Source organism: Nomascus leucogenys, chromosome X (assembly GCF_006542625.1).
Source record: "Nomascus leucogenys isolate Asia chromosome X, Asia_NLE_v1, whole genome shotgun sequence".
NCBI lineage: Eukaryota > Metazoa > Chordata > Mammalia > Primates > Hylobatidae > Nomascus > Nomascus leucogenys.
In genome coordinates, this window is record NC_044406.1 from 2,085,116 (window position 1) to 2,102,617 (window position 17,502).

The following is a 17,502-nucleotide window of genomic DNA, read 5'->3' on the forward strand; positions in this document are numbered from 1 at the left end:
GAGATGAGATCGTCCTGGATTAGGGTGGCCCTAAATCCAATGACAGGTGTCTCTCCTTCTAAGAGACTGAAGAGGAGACAGAGACAGAGGAGAAGGCCACATGAAGGTGGAGGCAGAGACTGGAGTGATGCGGCCACAAGCCCAGGGATGCCTGGAGCCCCCAGGAGCTGGGAGAGGCAGGAAGGATCCTTCCCTGGAGCACAGTCCTGAGACACTTTGATCTCAAACTTCTGGTCTCCAGGACTAAGAGAGGATAAAATTCTCTTGTTTAAACCTTCCAGTGTGTGGTAGTTTCTAACAGCAGCGTCGGGACATTCATACGTAGAACTACACCCATGAACTGCCCAATACACTGCAGTGAAAAAAAATTCAAAGAAATACAAAGTACAAAAATGGAAATCAATGGGAGAGGTGACAGAGAAGTGGGGTGGGTTACATGAGGAAATGAAAGTTACCAGAGAAAGGTAAATGATTAGGTGTGTGCGACGTGGCCTTAACACAGCATTTCTTCCTTCTTACATAACATTTCAGTTGCTCGTTTTGCACTTTAGCACGACGGTGAGTTTTCCAATAGGGTATCTCTTTGGGCCGCTGGTCCTGGAGTTACGAGCCACCACGACGTACTGAAAAACCACCCAGGCCAGGCTGGGAAGCAGAGCTCTGAGTACAGACACTCATCCGATCTGCGCCAACCCTGCCGCCTCAGACGTTAACAACCTCCCGAGCCTGGCCTCCCTCACCCACCCGCAGCGTTCTCTGTAACAGTAGTCGGGGGAGTTGTATTCCTGTTGCTCTCTGGGTTTGGGTGGCGACCCTGTCTGAATACATTCAGCTGTATGACTTGATCGGGGAAATGCACAAATAACAGGAATGGAGCATTAAACTCCAGGAGGAAATGTGTCATACGTACCTAAAAACATTTATGGAGAATATGAAACGAAGTGCTCTTGGACAGTAGACATTACATAAGATCATGGGAAAGGTATTAATAAGCGGAAAAAAATAAATAATAAGTGAGCACTAACTGACGACCTTGCCTGAAAGAAAAAGCAGAGGCAGTGTGTGTGTGTGTGTCTGAGAAACAGCACTCCCCCGGACGCCTGGGCAGCGCCCTCTGAAACCCTCAAATTTCTGTCTCTAAACATACAGACTGCTTCCAATTCTTACCAAGCGGAGACTAAATTCTCATTATAGGCATTTGGCATTATTAAGGAAGTTAAACTGATCTGTGGTGACAGCTATACTTACAAGGACAATCTGCTAATCAGCATGAATGCAAGCTCGAGATTTTCACCCGAAAAATTCATGCCCAGGCTAGGCACAGTGGCTCATGCCTGTCATCCCAGCATTTGGGGAGGCCAACGTGGGAGGAATGCTTGAACCCAGGAGTTCAAGACCAGCCTGGACAACACAGTGAGACCTCGTTTCTACAAAAAATTTAAAAAGTAGCTGGACGTGCTGGTGTGTGCCTGTGTTCCCAGCTACAGCCTCTGTAGTCCTGGAAGGCTGAGGCAGGAGGATCGCTTGAGCCCAGGAGGTCGAGGCTTCAGTAAGCTATGACTGCACCACTGCATTCCAATCTGGATACAGAACAAGACCTGTCTCAAAAGAAAAAAAAAAAACCGCTCATGCAGTGGCACACGGCTGTCATCCCAGCACTTTGGGAGGCCGAGGCAGGTGGATCCCTTGAGCCTAGGAATGTGAAATCAGCCTGGGTAACATAGCAAGACCCTATCTCTACAAAAAGTTTTTTAAAAATTAGCCAGGTACAGTGACGTGTGCCTGTCATCCCAGCTACTCAGGAGGCGGAGGTGGGGGGTTTACTTGAGCCCAGGAGGTCCACGCTGCAGTGAGCTGTGACTGCACCACTGCACTCCTGACTGGGCAACAGAGCAAAACTGTCTGCAAAAAAAAAAAAAGAAAGGCCAGGCGCGGTGGCTCATGCTTGTAATCCCAGCACTTTGGGAGGCCGAGGCAGGCGGATCACGAGGTCAGGAGATCAAGACCACGGTGAAACCCCGTCTCTACTAAAAATACAAAAAATGAGCCGGGCGTGGTGGCGGGCGCCTGTAATCCCAGCTACTCGGAGAGGCTGAGGCAGGAGAATGGCGTGAACCCGGGAGGCGGAGCTTGCAGTGAGCCGAGGTCGCGCCACTGCACTCCAGCCTGGGCAACAGAGCGAGACTCCGTCTCAAAAAAAAAAAAAAAAAAAAAAAAAAAAAAAAATGAAAAAAATTCACGCCAATTGTGCCACTAGCTCTATCATTTGCCAGTAAAATTTGAATGTAACCATTCCACCTATCTACATCTTCCAGTAAAGTGGATGGTCCAGGCAGAGATCCCCTGGGCGCTGTGAGCTGATGTTCTCCCTCCTACCCAGCTGGAAAAACACCCTCCTAAACTATCAGCTGACACACTACCTGCCCCAGTTCTGAAGACCAGGGCTGGCCTTGGAAGACAGGTGCTTTGGAAATGCATTCAAGAAAAGGAAGGCAGAGGTTTTTAGAGAAAAGAAGAAAGCCGTCACTAGAATTTCACTAGAATTTCATCCCACCTTGACTTCTTCCTCAAAAATCCTTGTCCCGATACCTTCAGATTAAAAACTAAAATTTAGGCCAGGCGTGGTGGCTGACGCCTATAATCCCAGCACTTTGTGAGGCCAAGGCAGGTGAATCACTCGAGGTCAGGAGTTGAAGAGCAGGCTGGCCAACATGGTGAAACCCCATCTCTACTAAAAATACAAAAATTAGCCAGGCACGGTGGCGCGCACCTGTAACCCCAGCTACTCGGCAGGCTGAGGCAGGAGAATTGCTTGAACCCAGGAGGCAGAGGTTGCAGTGAGCCGAGATCACGCCACTACACTCCAGCCTGGGTGACAGAGCGAGGGTCCCTCTAAAGAAAAAAATAAAATAGTTAATAAGTAAATATAAAATCTGTGCTCCTCAGGCAAACCGGGGTGGCTGAGGTGGGAGATGAGAAAGGGGAACTCGAGGGCCAGATAAAGCGGAAGGAGCAAGCACTGGGGCATGTGAGGGCTGGGGCAGAGTGGAGGGTGAAAGTATAGCCCAGGGCACATCGGCTTTGGCATCACAGCAGTGGCTCTCAAAGTGGAGTCCCAGGGTGGCTTCCTGACCTCAATTTAGGGAAGGGTGAGGTCGTTTTTCTGACTCTAGTTCAGAATAGTGATGAATTTTCTTCCTATGCCTCAAGTAAACAACGTGCTACGCAGCACAGCAGACAGGCTGCAGACAAAGGGAGGAGAGGCCAGCAGCCCTTGTGAAAGCTGGACACTAAAGAGATTTGCAAAACCCAGAAAATACGGCCAACCTCCTCACGAATGTTTTCTCTTTTTAGAGACAGGGTCTCTCTGTCGCCCAGGCTAGAGTGCAGTGGCGAGACCACAGCTCACTGCAGCCTTGACCTCCCAGCCTCAGTGATCCTCCCGCCTCAGCCTCCCAAAGTACTGGGACCACGGCCTGCACCATCATGCCCGACTAACCGGTTTATTTATTTCATTTTATTTTTTGTAGAGATGGGGTCTCACTATGTTGCCCAGGCTGGCCTCCAACTCCTGGACTCAAGTGATCCTCCCACCTCAGCCTCCTGAAGTGTTAGGATTACAGGCGTGAGCCACCATGCCCAGCTTGAATGGTTTTAATTCTAGAAAGTGTGGTTACACATTTTTTTCATTTAAAAATGCCATTTATGTTCACCTCTGATTATTATTTAACTTCTCATATACATTATTTATGTATTCTGTTTATTTATATTTCAGTCTCCACTTTAATTTCAAATGTAGTCAGCATGGACAGCTGTAACACACAGAAACGAAAGTTCTGTGGGTTGTTAATAACTTTGAGCTATGTGTTAAAGGGTTCCCGAAGCCAACATGTTTGAGAACCACTGCACAATGCCTAATGCTCCCCGTGGAAGAGGCTCCATTGCAGACAGATTCCACCTTCTCTAGCATCTTCTGCACCCTGTCTGCTATGCTGTATTGTCTTAGTTGACACCTATGAAGAAAATTCATCACTATTCAGATCTGTCGTTGGAAAAATGATCTCACTCATCTGCTAAAACCCACTTCAGGAACCCCATAGTCCCCTGGGATGCCACTTTGAGAATCACTGCTGTCATAACTAAGACAAGATGGCCCGGGGACTTTCTCTTACCCTGCACTCTGCTGTGTGTCTTGTGTGTCCCTGTGTTTTGTTCTTGATGCTTTAGCTGATTTTTTTTTTTTCTTTTTCTGAGACAGTGTCTTGCTCTGTTACCCAAGCTGATGTGCACTGGTGCAATCTCAGCTCACTGCAGCCTCGACTTCCTGGGCTGAAGCAATCCTCCCACCTCAGCCTCCTGAGTACCTGGGACTACAGGGACATACAACTGCACCCAGCTAGTTTTATTTTTATTTTTTGTAAAAATGGGGTCCCACTATGTTGCCCAGGCTGGTCTTGAACTCTTGGGCTTAAGCAATTCTTCTGTCTCAGCCTCCCAAAGTGCTGGGATGACAGGCATGAGCCACCACGTCCAGCCTTTACCTGACTCTTGAGTTAAACTCTCTGAGAGAATAAAAACACAGAAATGGATGAGGAAAGAGAATAGGATGGGAGAAATCGGAGCTGAGCTTGGGTCCTTGGAAAGTGCATGAGTGATTTTGTTCCAGAATGTGCCACACAATTTTCATCTGACCTAAACATGTCTCATTCCATGAAAATAAAATCTGCATCATGATATGATCTCCTTCCTAATCACATGGCAGATTTCACCAAATAGATGGTTTTCCCTGTGCTTAGTGGAAGATTGAGATAATCAGTTAAAGCAATAAAACAGACAAGGCACAGCCTCACTTGATCCTGCTAAGAGTGGGAATCCAGCAAATGGAGCTGCAATAGGAAAGGTGCAGACATGGGCTCCGAAGGGAGCAGGAGGACTCTGACTGCAGGCCGGCTCCACTTGTATGTGCAGCAAGGCCCTCCCTCCAGCCACCAGAAGTTTCTGGGTTCAAGGAGGTGAGGAGAGCAGCTTGGGAGCATTGCTCTCAGAGGCAGTCAACACATACAAAATTTAGATGGTTTCAGAGCTGCTAATCAGTATAAAGAAAACAGATGGGCTGGTCGGACAGGGCATGGCCCAGGAGAACAGGGGAGGCCCCAGAGGGCTGTGGGAGCAGGTGACAGGTGAGGCTGCAGCATGTGCAGTGGAAGAGAAAGGGCCAGCCCTGGCCGGGTGTGGTGGCTCACGCCTGTAATCCCAGCACTTTGGGAGGCCGAGGCAGGTGGATCACTTGAGGTGAGGAGTTTGAGGCCAGCCTGGCCAATATGGTGAAACCCCCTCTCTACTAAAAATACAAAAATTAGCTGGGCGTGGTGGCGCACACCTGTAATCCCAGCTACTCAGGAGGCTGAGGAAGGAGAATTGCTTGAACCTGGGAAGCAGAGGTTGCAGTGAGCCAAGATTGTGCCACTGCACTCCAGCCTGGGTGACAGAGCGAGGCAGAACAGAAAGGAAAGGAAGGAAAGGAAAGGAAAAAGGGTAAAGGGGAAAGGAAAAGGAAAAGGAATGGAAGAAGGAAAGGAAGAAGGGAAGGGAGAAGGGAAGGGAGGAAGGAGAGAGAGGGAGGGAGAGAGGAAGGAAGGAGAGAGGGAGGGAGGGAGGAAAAGAAAAGAAGAAAAGAAAAAAAGGAAAAGGGAAAAGGAAAGAAGGAGGAAGGAAGGAAGCCAGCCTTTGGGCAGGGGGACAGGTCAGGCTTCCTGGCATGTTTAAAAAGCAGTGGGAAGACAAGGAGGGGCCAAGCTGTTGTCTAACGGGGGTGGACAACCCACAGACAGACCGTCTCAGAACCTCATATGATAACGAGCCTCCAATTCTGCTCCAGTCGTCCAGGAAGCAACAAGCGGGCTCCCAGGGAATAGGGACACAGCTGATGGGTACGTGGACAGGACGCCTGCAGCTGCTTCCAGGAAAATGTACTGCAGGCAGGAGGGGATGCAGGAGACTGAGAAGGCTTGGGGTGGTCCAGGCGAGCTCGGGCCGACCGGAGCTGGGGAAGAGCACAGGAATGCCTGGGAGAGTTGGGGTCGGTGAAGCTGGTAACTCGCAAAACACCCACCCATGTGAAGAGACACAGGGCTGCTGAGAAATTGAAAAAACAATATTCACCCAGAAATAGACTCTAATTAGAAAAAAGGAAAATAAAAATAGGCTTACTGTGAATCAATAGCTCCCTGCCTCATGAAATGCACAGGTCAGCAGACTGGGCTTTGATTGGGAGACGGTTATTCATTTAATTTAATTACTCATTTTCTTTCTTTCTTTTTTTTTTTTTTCCTTTTTGAGATGGAGTCTCACCTCTGTTGCCCAGGCTGGAGTGCAGTGGTGCAATCTCGGCTCACTGCAACCTCCCCGCCTCCTAGGTTCAAGTGATTCTCGTGCCTCAGACTCCCGAGTAGCTAGGATTACAGGCGCCATGCCTGGCTTTTTTTTGTATGTGTAGTAGAGACGGGGTTTTACCATTTTGGCCAGGCTGGTCTCGAACTCCTGACCTCAGGTGACCCACCCACCTCAGCCTCCCAAAGTGCTGGGATTACAGGCGTGAGCCATGGTGCCTGGCCTAATTATTCATTTTCAATTAGCCTAATGATTTATTACATTATAATTAGGTTATTTTCTATTCTATTATATTCTAATATATTTAAATATTCCAATGTTATAGCCTATTAACAATTCTGATAACTTTATATAATTCTAATAGTCATTCTAAGAGTGTAATATTCTATTCTTTTTAAATTTATTTTTATGTATTTTTAACTTCAGCATACCCTGAGACTAATATTGTTTTACTTATAGTCTAATAATTCTATGTTGTATTCTAACAATATTATGTTCTAATAGTATACTGTATTCTAATAATAGTCTACTCTATCCTATAATCAATAAAATTTGGGGCACATGAACCTCACTCTATTTAAAACCATTAGACTACAGGATACAACGATCCTCAGGCAATGCTGCCCTCGTGTGGTCAGTGTTATCACCGAAGGAAAATGTGGTGCTTTTCCTTGAGTGGATGCTGATCAATATGCCTGTTATTTTTAACCTTTTGGGTTTGCCTAGGACATAATGGGCTAGGGTGCATACTAAGAAGTTTGGTTCTATACGATTTATAGGCATGTCTCAGCAAAGAGTAATGGAAAATTCAAAAGACCAACAGGCCGGTAGGTAGGTAGATTATTGACAGCTAGATAGACAGAAAGGTAGAGATAGATGGATAGGTAGGTAGGTAGATGATTGATTGATTGATAGATAGATAGATAGATAGATAGATAGATAGATAGATAAATAGATAGATAGATAGATACATAGATAGATACATAGATAGATAGAAAAGCAGATAGATGAATAGGTAGACAGATGATTGATAGATGGATAGGTAGGTAAACAGTTACATAGAAAGACAGATGATAAACAGATGGATAGGCAGATAGATAAATAGGAAGTAGATGGATAGATTGGTACATGAATGACAGATAGATAGGTAAATACATAGATAACAGGTAGGTAGACAGATAAAAAGATCGTAGAGATAAAGAGATAGAGATGGATACATAAATATATAAATGACAACTTAAATGACAGATAAGGATAAATGGATAAACAGATACACACACACATACATAATAGGTAGACCATAGAGATAGACAGAGATAGGTGCGTGGGTGGGTGGATGGATGGATGGAAGGGTGGATGGATGAAGGGGTGGGTGAATGGATGGATGGATGGACGAAGGGGTGCGTGGATGGATGGATGAAGGGGTGGGTGGATGGATGAAGCGGTGGGTGGGCAGGTGGGTGGATGGATGAAGCGGTGGGTGGACAGGTGGGTGGATGGATGAAGGGGTGAGTGGGTGGATGGATGGAGGGATGGATGGATGGATGAAGGGGTAGGTGGGTGGATGGATGGATGAAGGGGTGGGGGGGTGAAGGGGTGGGGGGTGGGGGGGTGAAGGGGTGGGGGGTGGGGGGTGAAGGGGTGGGGGGTGGGGGGGGTGGATGGATGAAGGGGTGGGGGGTGGGTGGATGGATGAAGGGGTGGGGGGTGGGTGGATGGATGAAGGGGTGCGGGGATGGGTGGGTGAAGCGGTAGGGGGGTGGGTGGGTGGATGGATGGATGAAGGTGTGGGGGGGTGGATGAAGGTGTCGGGGGGTGGATGAAGGGGTGGGGGGTCGGGGGTGGATGGATGAAGGGGGTGGGTGGATGGATGAAGGGGTGGGGTGGTAGATGCATGAAGGGGTGGGGGGGTGGATGAAGGGGTACGGGGGTGGGGGAGTGGGTGCATGGATGGATGAAGGGGTGGGTGGATGGATAGATGACAGGGTGGGTGGGTGGATGAATGAAGGGGTTGGGGGGTAGGTGGGTGGATGGATGGAAAAGTATATAAACATAGATAAATAGACAGATGGGTAGATGGATGGATGATAAACAATATACATGGGTAGCTAGACAATGAAATATAGGTTTTTACGGGTTCCACTCTCCTCCTGTGGCATCTCAGGCTCCGGTTTTGTGGTGGAATTCTTTGGTAGTGCTTGTTCAACATCGTTCTGATCCCTAAGCTAGTGGAATTAACGGATTCACTTTCTTCATAAAAGACGGCAGAGATAAGCACATGGGACGATGACCCCTGTCTGCTCCCCAAACAAAATCAGTGACTGCCTGGATTTCCTAAGGTGGATGTTAGAATGTCACATGCTCCACACCCCCAGGAACAAGCGCTGGGTGCTCCCCACCAGCAGATCTGGTTTAGACACGCCTTCCCGGCAGGAGAATGCCTCTCTTCCTTCCCTCCTTTGTCTCCAACTGAAAGGGAAGGTTTCCCAGTAAAACTCTGGTCTTTACCCCCTGCAGGGAATCAGAGAGATGTGAGAGAGGATCTGGCTTTTGCGACAATGGAGGGCACTCAGAGGATACGCTGGTGTCTGTCTTTGAGATTCAGGGGCAAGCAGAAGAAGAAGGAAACAGGAAGAGAGAGAACCTAGGAGGCAGAGTGTCGGCTGTGGCAAAGCGCGGCAGAGGATCCCCCGCCGGTGCTCTGGGCCCTCGCTGGCTGGGCTTCCTCTCGTCTTCATCCCAGAGAGAAGAGCTTTCGTGCAGAGCCGCACGGTGCAACAATTCCTCTGCACACGTAGCTCACTCCTTCCTACAGGTTCCTATCTGGAGAAGTGCCACGCTACTGAGTCACCTTAGCACTAACGACGGAATGAGGATGACGCCCACGTCCTGGGTTTCCAAGTGTTGCATGCTTCCTTTGCGTTTCTGGTCAAGTCACAGTGGAGCCGTCTCAGGCATATGCTAGACTTGAACACTCAATCATGCTGACATCCCAACAAATGACCGACCTGTCTGTTATGTGGTCGCAGGGGGGATGGCACCTCTCCTGACTTCCAAATCTCACCCAACACAGGTATCACAGGGGTCGGAACGAGAGTAACTGCATCTTGAACAGGGGCCGGGTAAAATGAGGCTGAGACCTACCGGGCTGCACTCCCAGACGGTTAAGGCATTCTAAGCTACAGGATGAGACAGGAGGCCGGCACAAGATACAGGTCTCAAAGACCCTGCTGATAAAACAGGCTGCAGGAAAGCTGGCCAAATGCCACCAAAACCAAGATGGCGACAACACTGACCTCTGATCTTCCTCACGGCTCATTATACATTAATTATAATGCATTAGGTACTAAAAGACACTGCCAGCAGCACCATGACAGTTTACAAAGGCCATGACAAGGTCAGGATGTTACCCTGTATGCTCTAAAAAGGGGAGGAACCCTCAGCTCCAGGAATTGCCCACCACTTTCCCGGAAAACTCACGAAAAATCCACCCCTTGTTTAGCATGTAGTCAAGAAATAACCATCAAAATAGCCAAACAGCAGCCCTCGGGGCTACTCTGCCTAAGGAGTAACCATACTTCTATTCTTTTACTTTCTTAATAAACTTGCTTTCACTTTATGGACTTTCCCCGGATGCTTTCTTGCGAGAGATCCAAGAACCCTGTGCTGGGGTCTGGGTCGGGACCCCTTTCCTGTACCACAGGTACACGGTTTTAGCAAAGAACACATTCTCGCCTTCCTTGCCAGCTGTTCATCCAGAAACCACTCAACTGTATTTGGCTGATTTACCTTGACCCAACCCGTGCCCTCCTGAGCTCTGCAGGTTACTTCAGAAAGGGTCTGTGCAGAAGATTCATTTTTTAATTTAATTTTTACATTCTTTTTAAGACTAATCAAGCACAGAAGTAATAAGGGGGGAAAAGAGTAGAGCAAGGAGTTCAACCTGTAGCTAACTGTGAAAATCAGCTGAGATAACGCCACCTTCAGAGCAGCCCAGAATGTTAATTGTATATTTAAGGAAGATATGGATATTTCAATATAAAAATCTCAATGGGCATGCATGGGTAGTTCCTTCACAAGTTTGGGTTTTTTGCCTCTTATTCAAGCAAGCTCAATTGCTAATTCACATTGCCAACCTCAGCAGGGCAGCAGATGTGTGCGCAGCCACACTGTGTGTTTGCGACACTCACGTACTGTTTTCAAGGTTACAGAAATGCCGAGTGGACGAATGAGTGGGGGAAGGGGGTGCTGGCCTGTAAGATGAAGATTCTCTACGGAGACTCTACTTACCCTGAGAGCATCTCGAATATCAGGATGCCGAGGGCCCACCAGTCCACGGCCCTTCCGTGGCCCTTGCTCTGAATGACTTCGGGGGCCAGGTACTCAGGTGTTCCGCAGAGGGTCCAAGTCCTATATGGGCGACAGAGACAGGCCCCCACACAACTCAGTGATGCTTGGCTAATGCAGTCACCTTAGAAGCTCTGAGTGTTACAATAACTTAGTTGAGGAAAAACACACTCCCTTTACCCTCCTGTGCACATATTTTACTGTGTAAAGACAGTAACATTGTTTCCGCTGATTTATTTCCATAGAAACATTTCTTAACTGGCTTGGAAACTAAGAATTGGTTTTATCATCCTTGCTACTGTTGCTGGTACTGTTACCACTGTTACTCAGAAGCAAAAAAAACCTCATTTTTTTTTAGTTATTTATACCTGTCTTAGTATAAATCATAAAGAATAAAATTAATTAATTAAAGGAAAAAGAACGAGATCATGTCCTCTGCAACAGCATGGATGGAGGTGGAGAGGCCATTCTCCTAAGTGGATTCACATGTTCTCACTCGTACGTGGGAGCTAAACACTGGGTACACACAGACACAGAGAGGGGAAAAAGCAGACACCAGGCCGCTGGAAGATGAAGGACAGGAGGAGGATGAGGATGGAAAATCTACCTGTCAGATATGATGCTTATTACCTGGGTGACAAAATAATCGGTACACCAAGTGGCATAGAGTTTACCCATGTAACAAACCTGCACGTGTACCCCTGAACCTAAAAGTTTTTTAAATAAATAAAATTAAGTAAAAAGAAAATCCTTTATCCAAAAAAAAAGTGGCGGTGAAAAGAATAATTCAAGAACTCACTTAGGCCGGGAATGGTGGTTCACACCTATAATCCCAGCACTTTGAGAAGCCAAGGTGGGCAGATTACTTGAGGCCAGGAGTTCAAGACCAGCCTGGCCAACATGGCGAAACCCCATCTCTACTAAAATACAAAATTAGCCAGGCGTGGTGATGCGTGCCTATAGTCACAGCTACTCGGGAGGCTGAGGCAGGAGAAATGTTTGAACCCAGGAGGCGGAGGTTGCAGTGAGCCGAGAATGCACCACTGCACTCTACACTCCAACCTGGGTGACAGAGAAAGACTCTCTCGCAAAAAAAAAAAAAAAGGTGCAAGAGCTGGGTTTGTGCTTGTAACTGAGACTGGATGGTTTGCAAAGCTTATGTATGTTCTCTTTGGCTCTTTACACCCCCACCCCCCAAAAAAACATTTCTTGCCCCCTGGAAACCAGTGTAAAGACAGAAATACACTTCCTCCCCTGCATGCCATTTTCCTTTAAAAGTGCCTGCTTTGTGCTCCAAAAGCAAACGGATGGCCTCAAGCAGGAAGCCTGTACTTCTTCCCCTAAGAAAGCTCTGGAATAAAAAATCACTTTCTTTACACTAGACCTCGCTCTTGCTAATTGCACTCTGCAAACGGCGAGCGGCTGAACCTGCATTTTGGTTACAGAAGAATCTGCTAAATAAAGTCAGGGCAAGATAACAAGGACTGCAGCAGAAGCTGGAAGACTCATGGGCTGGAAAGGAGCTGAGTATCAGTAACCCTAGAGAGGGGGCCTTGTCTGGGCCATACTCCATTGGCGCTCTACTGCTGGGTAGAAGGTCGCTTCGGGCTTTCAGCAATTCAGACCTGTAGCACACCTGCAGGCCACATCCACCCTTCCTGCCAAGTGCTGCCCTGGTGTGTGGAGCCTGTCTGTAGACAGGCAGAAAGAAGCAACACCCTCGGAGGGAAAAAACATATAGATGCTTTGCAAAAGACCCTTCCCTCCCGCCAGTCAGATCAGTGAAAGAAGAAACTCTTATTTTGTAAGCTGAATGTAAAGCGAACAAAAACCAAGTTCCACAGAGTCTGGTAATATACATGCTGATCCACTCTCAAGTTCTTTGCACAATGTATCAAGCATGTGCAAAGCCTATTTTACACCCAGCACATCTTCCCTGAGTCCGCCCTGTTTGCAGTGGTGTGGGCACGCATCTTGGCTTCAGCTCCTCAGCTTCCTGCTTGCGGGAACCCACCCAAAATGTTGTTACTGTTATCTTCCCTTCCCTTCCCCAGCACACCTCCACACCCCACCTCTTTCCAGACCACAGACTTTTCCACATTAATCTGTAAGCCCTGGGGATAACAACAAACTGGCTGCCATCCAAATTTCAAATTCTGTCGGCCATCCATGAAATCAAAGTACCACAAGGTCAGGCATGGTAGTTCACACCTGTAATCCTAGTACTTTGGGAGGTTGAGGCAGGAGCATTGCTTGAGGCTAGGAGTTTCAGACCAGCTTGGACAACATAGCAAGACCACCACTCCTTTACAAAAAAAAAAAAAAAAAAAAAGCCAGGTGTGCTGAAAGTGCGCTTGTAGTCTCAGCTAGTCGGGAGGCTGCGATGGGAGGATCACTTGAGCCCAGGAGGTCAACGCTGCAGGGAGCATGATAGTGTCACTGTACCCCAGCCTGGGCAACAGAGCGAGACACTGTCTCAAAAAAAAAAAAAAAAAAAATTACTGCAGGATCTAGCAGATATAAGTCAGGAAACCAGGAAAGAAGACAAGGAGAGAAATTGAGTTCTCTTCCCACGGAAGAATGTGGAAGGGACTTACTCTCCATCTGCAGGTTAGATCTAAGTATGGAACAGGAACCACCTTGTGGCCCTGTTAAGTGCGTCTCACTCATTAGAATTAAGTCGACAAATGGAAAGTACAATGCGCACTATTTTAGAAACACGCTCTCCCCTGCCTTGCCCAGCAGCTGAATCAACTCCAAGTACACCCTGGCTGCTTCAATGCACGACACTTCTGTCATTCTGCAAGACGAGCGACTTATTGGCCTGCTAGTTTTGTATTTCCACCTTTCTAGCCCATCCAAAGTGGCCTGAAAGTAGCTAAAAGCCTAGATCTTAGCTGATATGAAGCCCAGGTAGAGGCCACAGGTCATGCTACAGGCATCAGCTGCAACTTCTCCACTTACCTTTTGAAAGATGAGGCTGTTTTTGGCTCCGTGTTAGGGTAAGGACACACACCTGAGGTTGTATAAGTTTCCAGTTTCTAACTTGCCTCAGGAAGACTCCTGCCCCATTAGAGTCACTCCTTCCTGCAAAAAGCCCCAGTGCCTAGCTAGACGTACAAAGAGACAGCCTGAGTGTTACGTCGAAACCACTGGTCTGGGCAGTGAATTATCCACTTCCCTGTTCCTATCTCCTTTTGCTCACCTGGCTTTTGGGTAGAAGGAAGGTTCTACCCAAAAGAGAACTGCTGTTCTCAGTTTTCTCACTGTTCTTAGTTTCACTATGGCCGGGGGGAGGGGAGGGAGGAAGCCATGTTAACGAAGGAGAAACAGAGCTAAGGATAGGATTCTCTATAAAGTACAGATATCCAATGACTCCTGTGTTCTCAATGCCCACGCCTTCCGCCACACCTGCACTGGTTGAAATGTGCACCCCCCAAAGTCCTAAACCCCAGTATTTGTGAGTGGGACCTTATGTGCAAACAGGATCTTTGTAGCTGCAATCAAGTTAAGATGAGATCATCCTGGCTTAGGATGTGGAATAATCGCTTAACAGGTACAGGTTCTCTTTCGGGATCATGAAAATGTTCTGGAACTAGAGAGGTGATGGTTGCACGACATGGTAAATGCAATAAATGCCACTGAATCGTGCACGGCAAGATGGTTCAAACGGGCTGGGTACAGTGGCTCATGCCTATAATCTCAACGATTTGGGAGGCCAAGGTGGAAGGATCACTTGAGCCTCAGAGTTCCAGACCAGCCAAGGCAACATAGCAAGACCCTGTCTGTACAAAAATATTTAAAAATTAGCCAGTCATGGTGGCTCACACCTCTAGTCTCAGGTACTCAGGAGGCTGAGGGAGGAGGATTGCTTCAGCCCAGGAGTTGGAAGCTGCAGTGGGCCATGATCGTACCACTGCGCTCCACCCTGGCTGACAGAGGAGGACCCTGTCCTGAAATATAAAAAGTTAATAAAGATGGTTACGATGGTACATTTTAAGTGTATTTTACCACAATAAAAAGAGAAAAAGAGGCCAGGCACGGTGGTTCATGCCTATAATCCCAGCACTTTGGGAGGCTGAGGCAAGTGGATCACAAGGTCAGGAGTTCAAGACCAGCCTGGCCAAGATGGTGAAACCCTGTCTCTACTAAAAACTACAAAAATTAGTTGGGCGCAGTGGCAGGTGCCTGTAATCCCAGCTACTCAGGAGGCTGAGGCAGGAGAATCACTTGAACCTGGGTGGCAGAGGTTTCAGTGAGCCAAGATCGCACCACTGCACTCCAGCCTGGGCAACAGAGTGAGACTCCGTCTCAAAAAAAAGAAAAAGAAAAAAAAGAGAGACAGAGAGAAACGGATGACATCTGCAAGCTGAGCTTCAGTCCAGTCCCTCTTACGTCCTAGCAGGTGGCGTCACCAGCCTCACTTTCTGTCTCTCGTCATGGCTTTATGACATGGTGAGTGTGTCACTCAGCTAACAGGGGCATGGTGGGGCTCAGGAGGAAGCACAGCTGATGAGAGCTTTTACACCTGATTACAGATACAAATGCATTTTCTCCCTTTTTATCAGAAAAGTATGAGCCAGTGTTTTGTCTGGGTTTGGTAATGCAGGAAATAGATGTTAGCTCAGTACTCGCGGTGAAAATACTACATTGCCTTTTCTTATAGGATCTTGGGTTGCAATAAAGCAGCAGGGTGTGGGGTTTTTCATAAAAAGGGAAGATTTTGTCATCTTTTTTTTTATGGGGACACAATCACAGTTCCCAGAACTGTCTGATGGGGACAAACAGTTAAGAATTTCAGGCCCGTGAAGGGAGAAGGTGCGTGTCTGCGAGCATGGGACAGCTTCCGATGGCCAGCCCAGGCCCTGGGAGGAGTTTCCTAGGTGACAATGGCTCCTAGACACCACTGATCAGCAGGGAGAAGGGTGCCTGTCACCAACCTCGGCACAGTAATATCCACCTCCTAGTATGAACTACAGCAAAATTAAAAGGGGCTCAAGGGAAAGTACGAACACCGACTGCAAACAGACTCGACATCTCAGGCCCTCCTTGATTTCCATTAAATACTCCAAGTAAGAAGCCAGGGGAAAAGGTCTAAAGTAACTAGAAAGACTTTTCTGGTGTTACGAAATATATATAAAACAATTATGTATTTATAAATGTATATGTTTAAATTTGAACTTATAATCTAAACAGTAAATGTGTAACACATACTAATATATAAATTTAAATTTTAAAAATAAATATATATTTATAAAATTATATATAAAACTATGGATAATAATGTATAATTATAGCTACATATAACTTTCTAAACATATTTATACCATAATTTATGAGCACATATAATTATTTGGTAGCCATGTTTATAATTATAAAATTAAATATGTAATATTAAATATAAAATTGTATCCATTTGTTATATAATTGTATTAAATTTTTTAAAAATATAATTATGTTTAACTAAAAATTACATTATATTTAATATATAATTATAATTGGAATGTATTAGTATATTAATATATACATACATTATGTTATATTAGTAATTAACACATTACATTAATATCTTTATGTATTAAATTTATATATGAATATACTAAAATATTTAATATACTAAAGAGATAATTAAATATATTTAAATATATAAATTTAATGTAGGATATATTATTTATGTGTAAATATTAAAATTATATAGTTATTTATAATTATATACATAATTATGATTTTATATGTATGATTTTCTAATGTGTTAAAATACACACAGCATAGAATTTTCTATTTTAAGCATTTTTAATTGTATAGTTCAGTGGTGGGAAGTCCATTAACCTTGGTGTTCAACCCTCCCCACCGTCCACTGCTGGAACTTCTTCATCATTCTAAACGGAAACTCCGTCCTCATTAAACAGCATCTCCCCCTTCCCTGCACCTCCCCGGCCCCTGGCACCCACCATTCTACTTTCTGTCCCTATGATTTGGAAGAATCTAGGGCCCTCCTACAAATAGGATCACACAATATGAGACCTTTTTGGTCTGGCTTATTTCATCCAATATCATGTTTTCAAGGTTTATCAACGCGTAGAATGTGTCAGAATTATATTCCTTTTCATGGCCAAATAATATTCCGCTGCACAGACAGAGCTCCTGGCCAATTTTAACCAGTTCACAAAGCAAATGGCCTGGCTCAGGGGTGGGCAAACATTTTCTGTAAAGAGCCAGACGGCAAATATTTTAGGCCTTGTGAATCATATGGTCTCTGTTACAAATATCCAGCTCTGCTACTGTAGCTCAAAAGCCCCCAAGATGTGACTGTGTTCCAATAAAACTTTATTAACAGACACATAGGGGGCTGGATTTAACCTATGCAAGGCTAATTTTTTTGTTTTTGATGTTTTGTAGAGACGAGGTCTTGCTATGTTACCCAAGCTGGGTTTTTTTTTTTTTAATAGTTTTGTCAGATGTGATAATGGCACTGAAGTTCTTTTTTAAAGGGAGCTATCTGTTAAAGATAGGATAAAGTGCACCTGCTTTTAAATAACTCAAGAAACAAATGGGCAAAGAGAAAAAAAACAAAGTGACAAAGCTTTGATAACAATCGAAGCTGGGTGATGGGGCCATAAGGTTTCAACATGAATTACTCTCTCTACTCGTGTGTGTGTGTGTGTGTGTGTGTGTGTGTGTGTGTGTGTGTGTGTGAAAGGGCTAAGTAGTAATTTTGAAAGACTAGGTTCAATGTTATCCCTATAAGGCTAGAAATAAAAATCC

The 17,502-nt window shown here is 46.0% G+C and overlaps 1 protein-coding gene across 1 annotated transcript in view; it reads right to left on the bottom strand.

Moving 5' to 3' along the window:
• PRKX (protein kinase X-linked) overlaps positions 1-17,502 on the bottom strand; it is a 105,061-nt gene that overhangs the window by 22,239 nt on the left and 65,320 nt on the right. Inside the window, exon 4 of the mRNA XM_030807319.1 lies at positions 10,681-10,800. Coding sequence (XP_030663179.1) covers positions 10,681-10,800 — 120 coding nt within the window. The remainder of the gene's footprint in view (positions 1-10,680; positions 10,801-17,502) is intronic.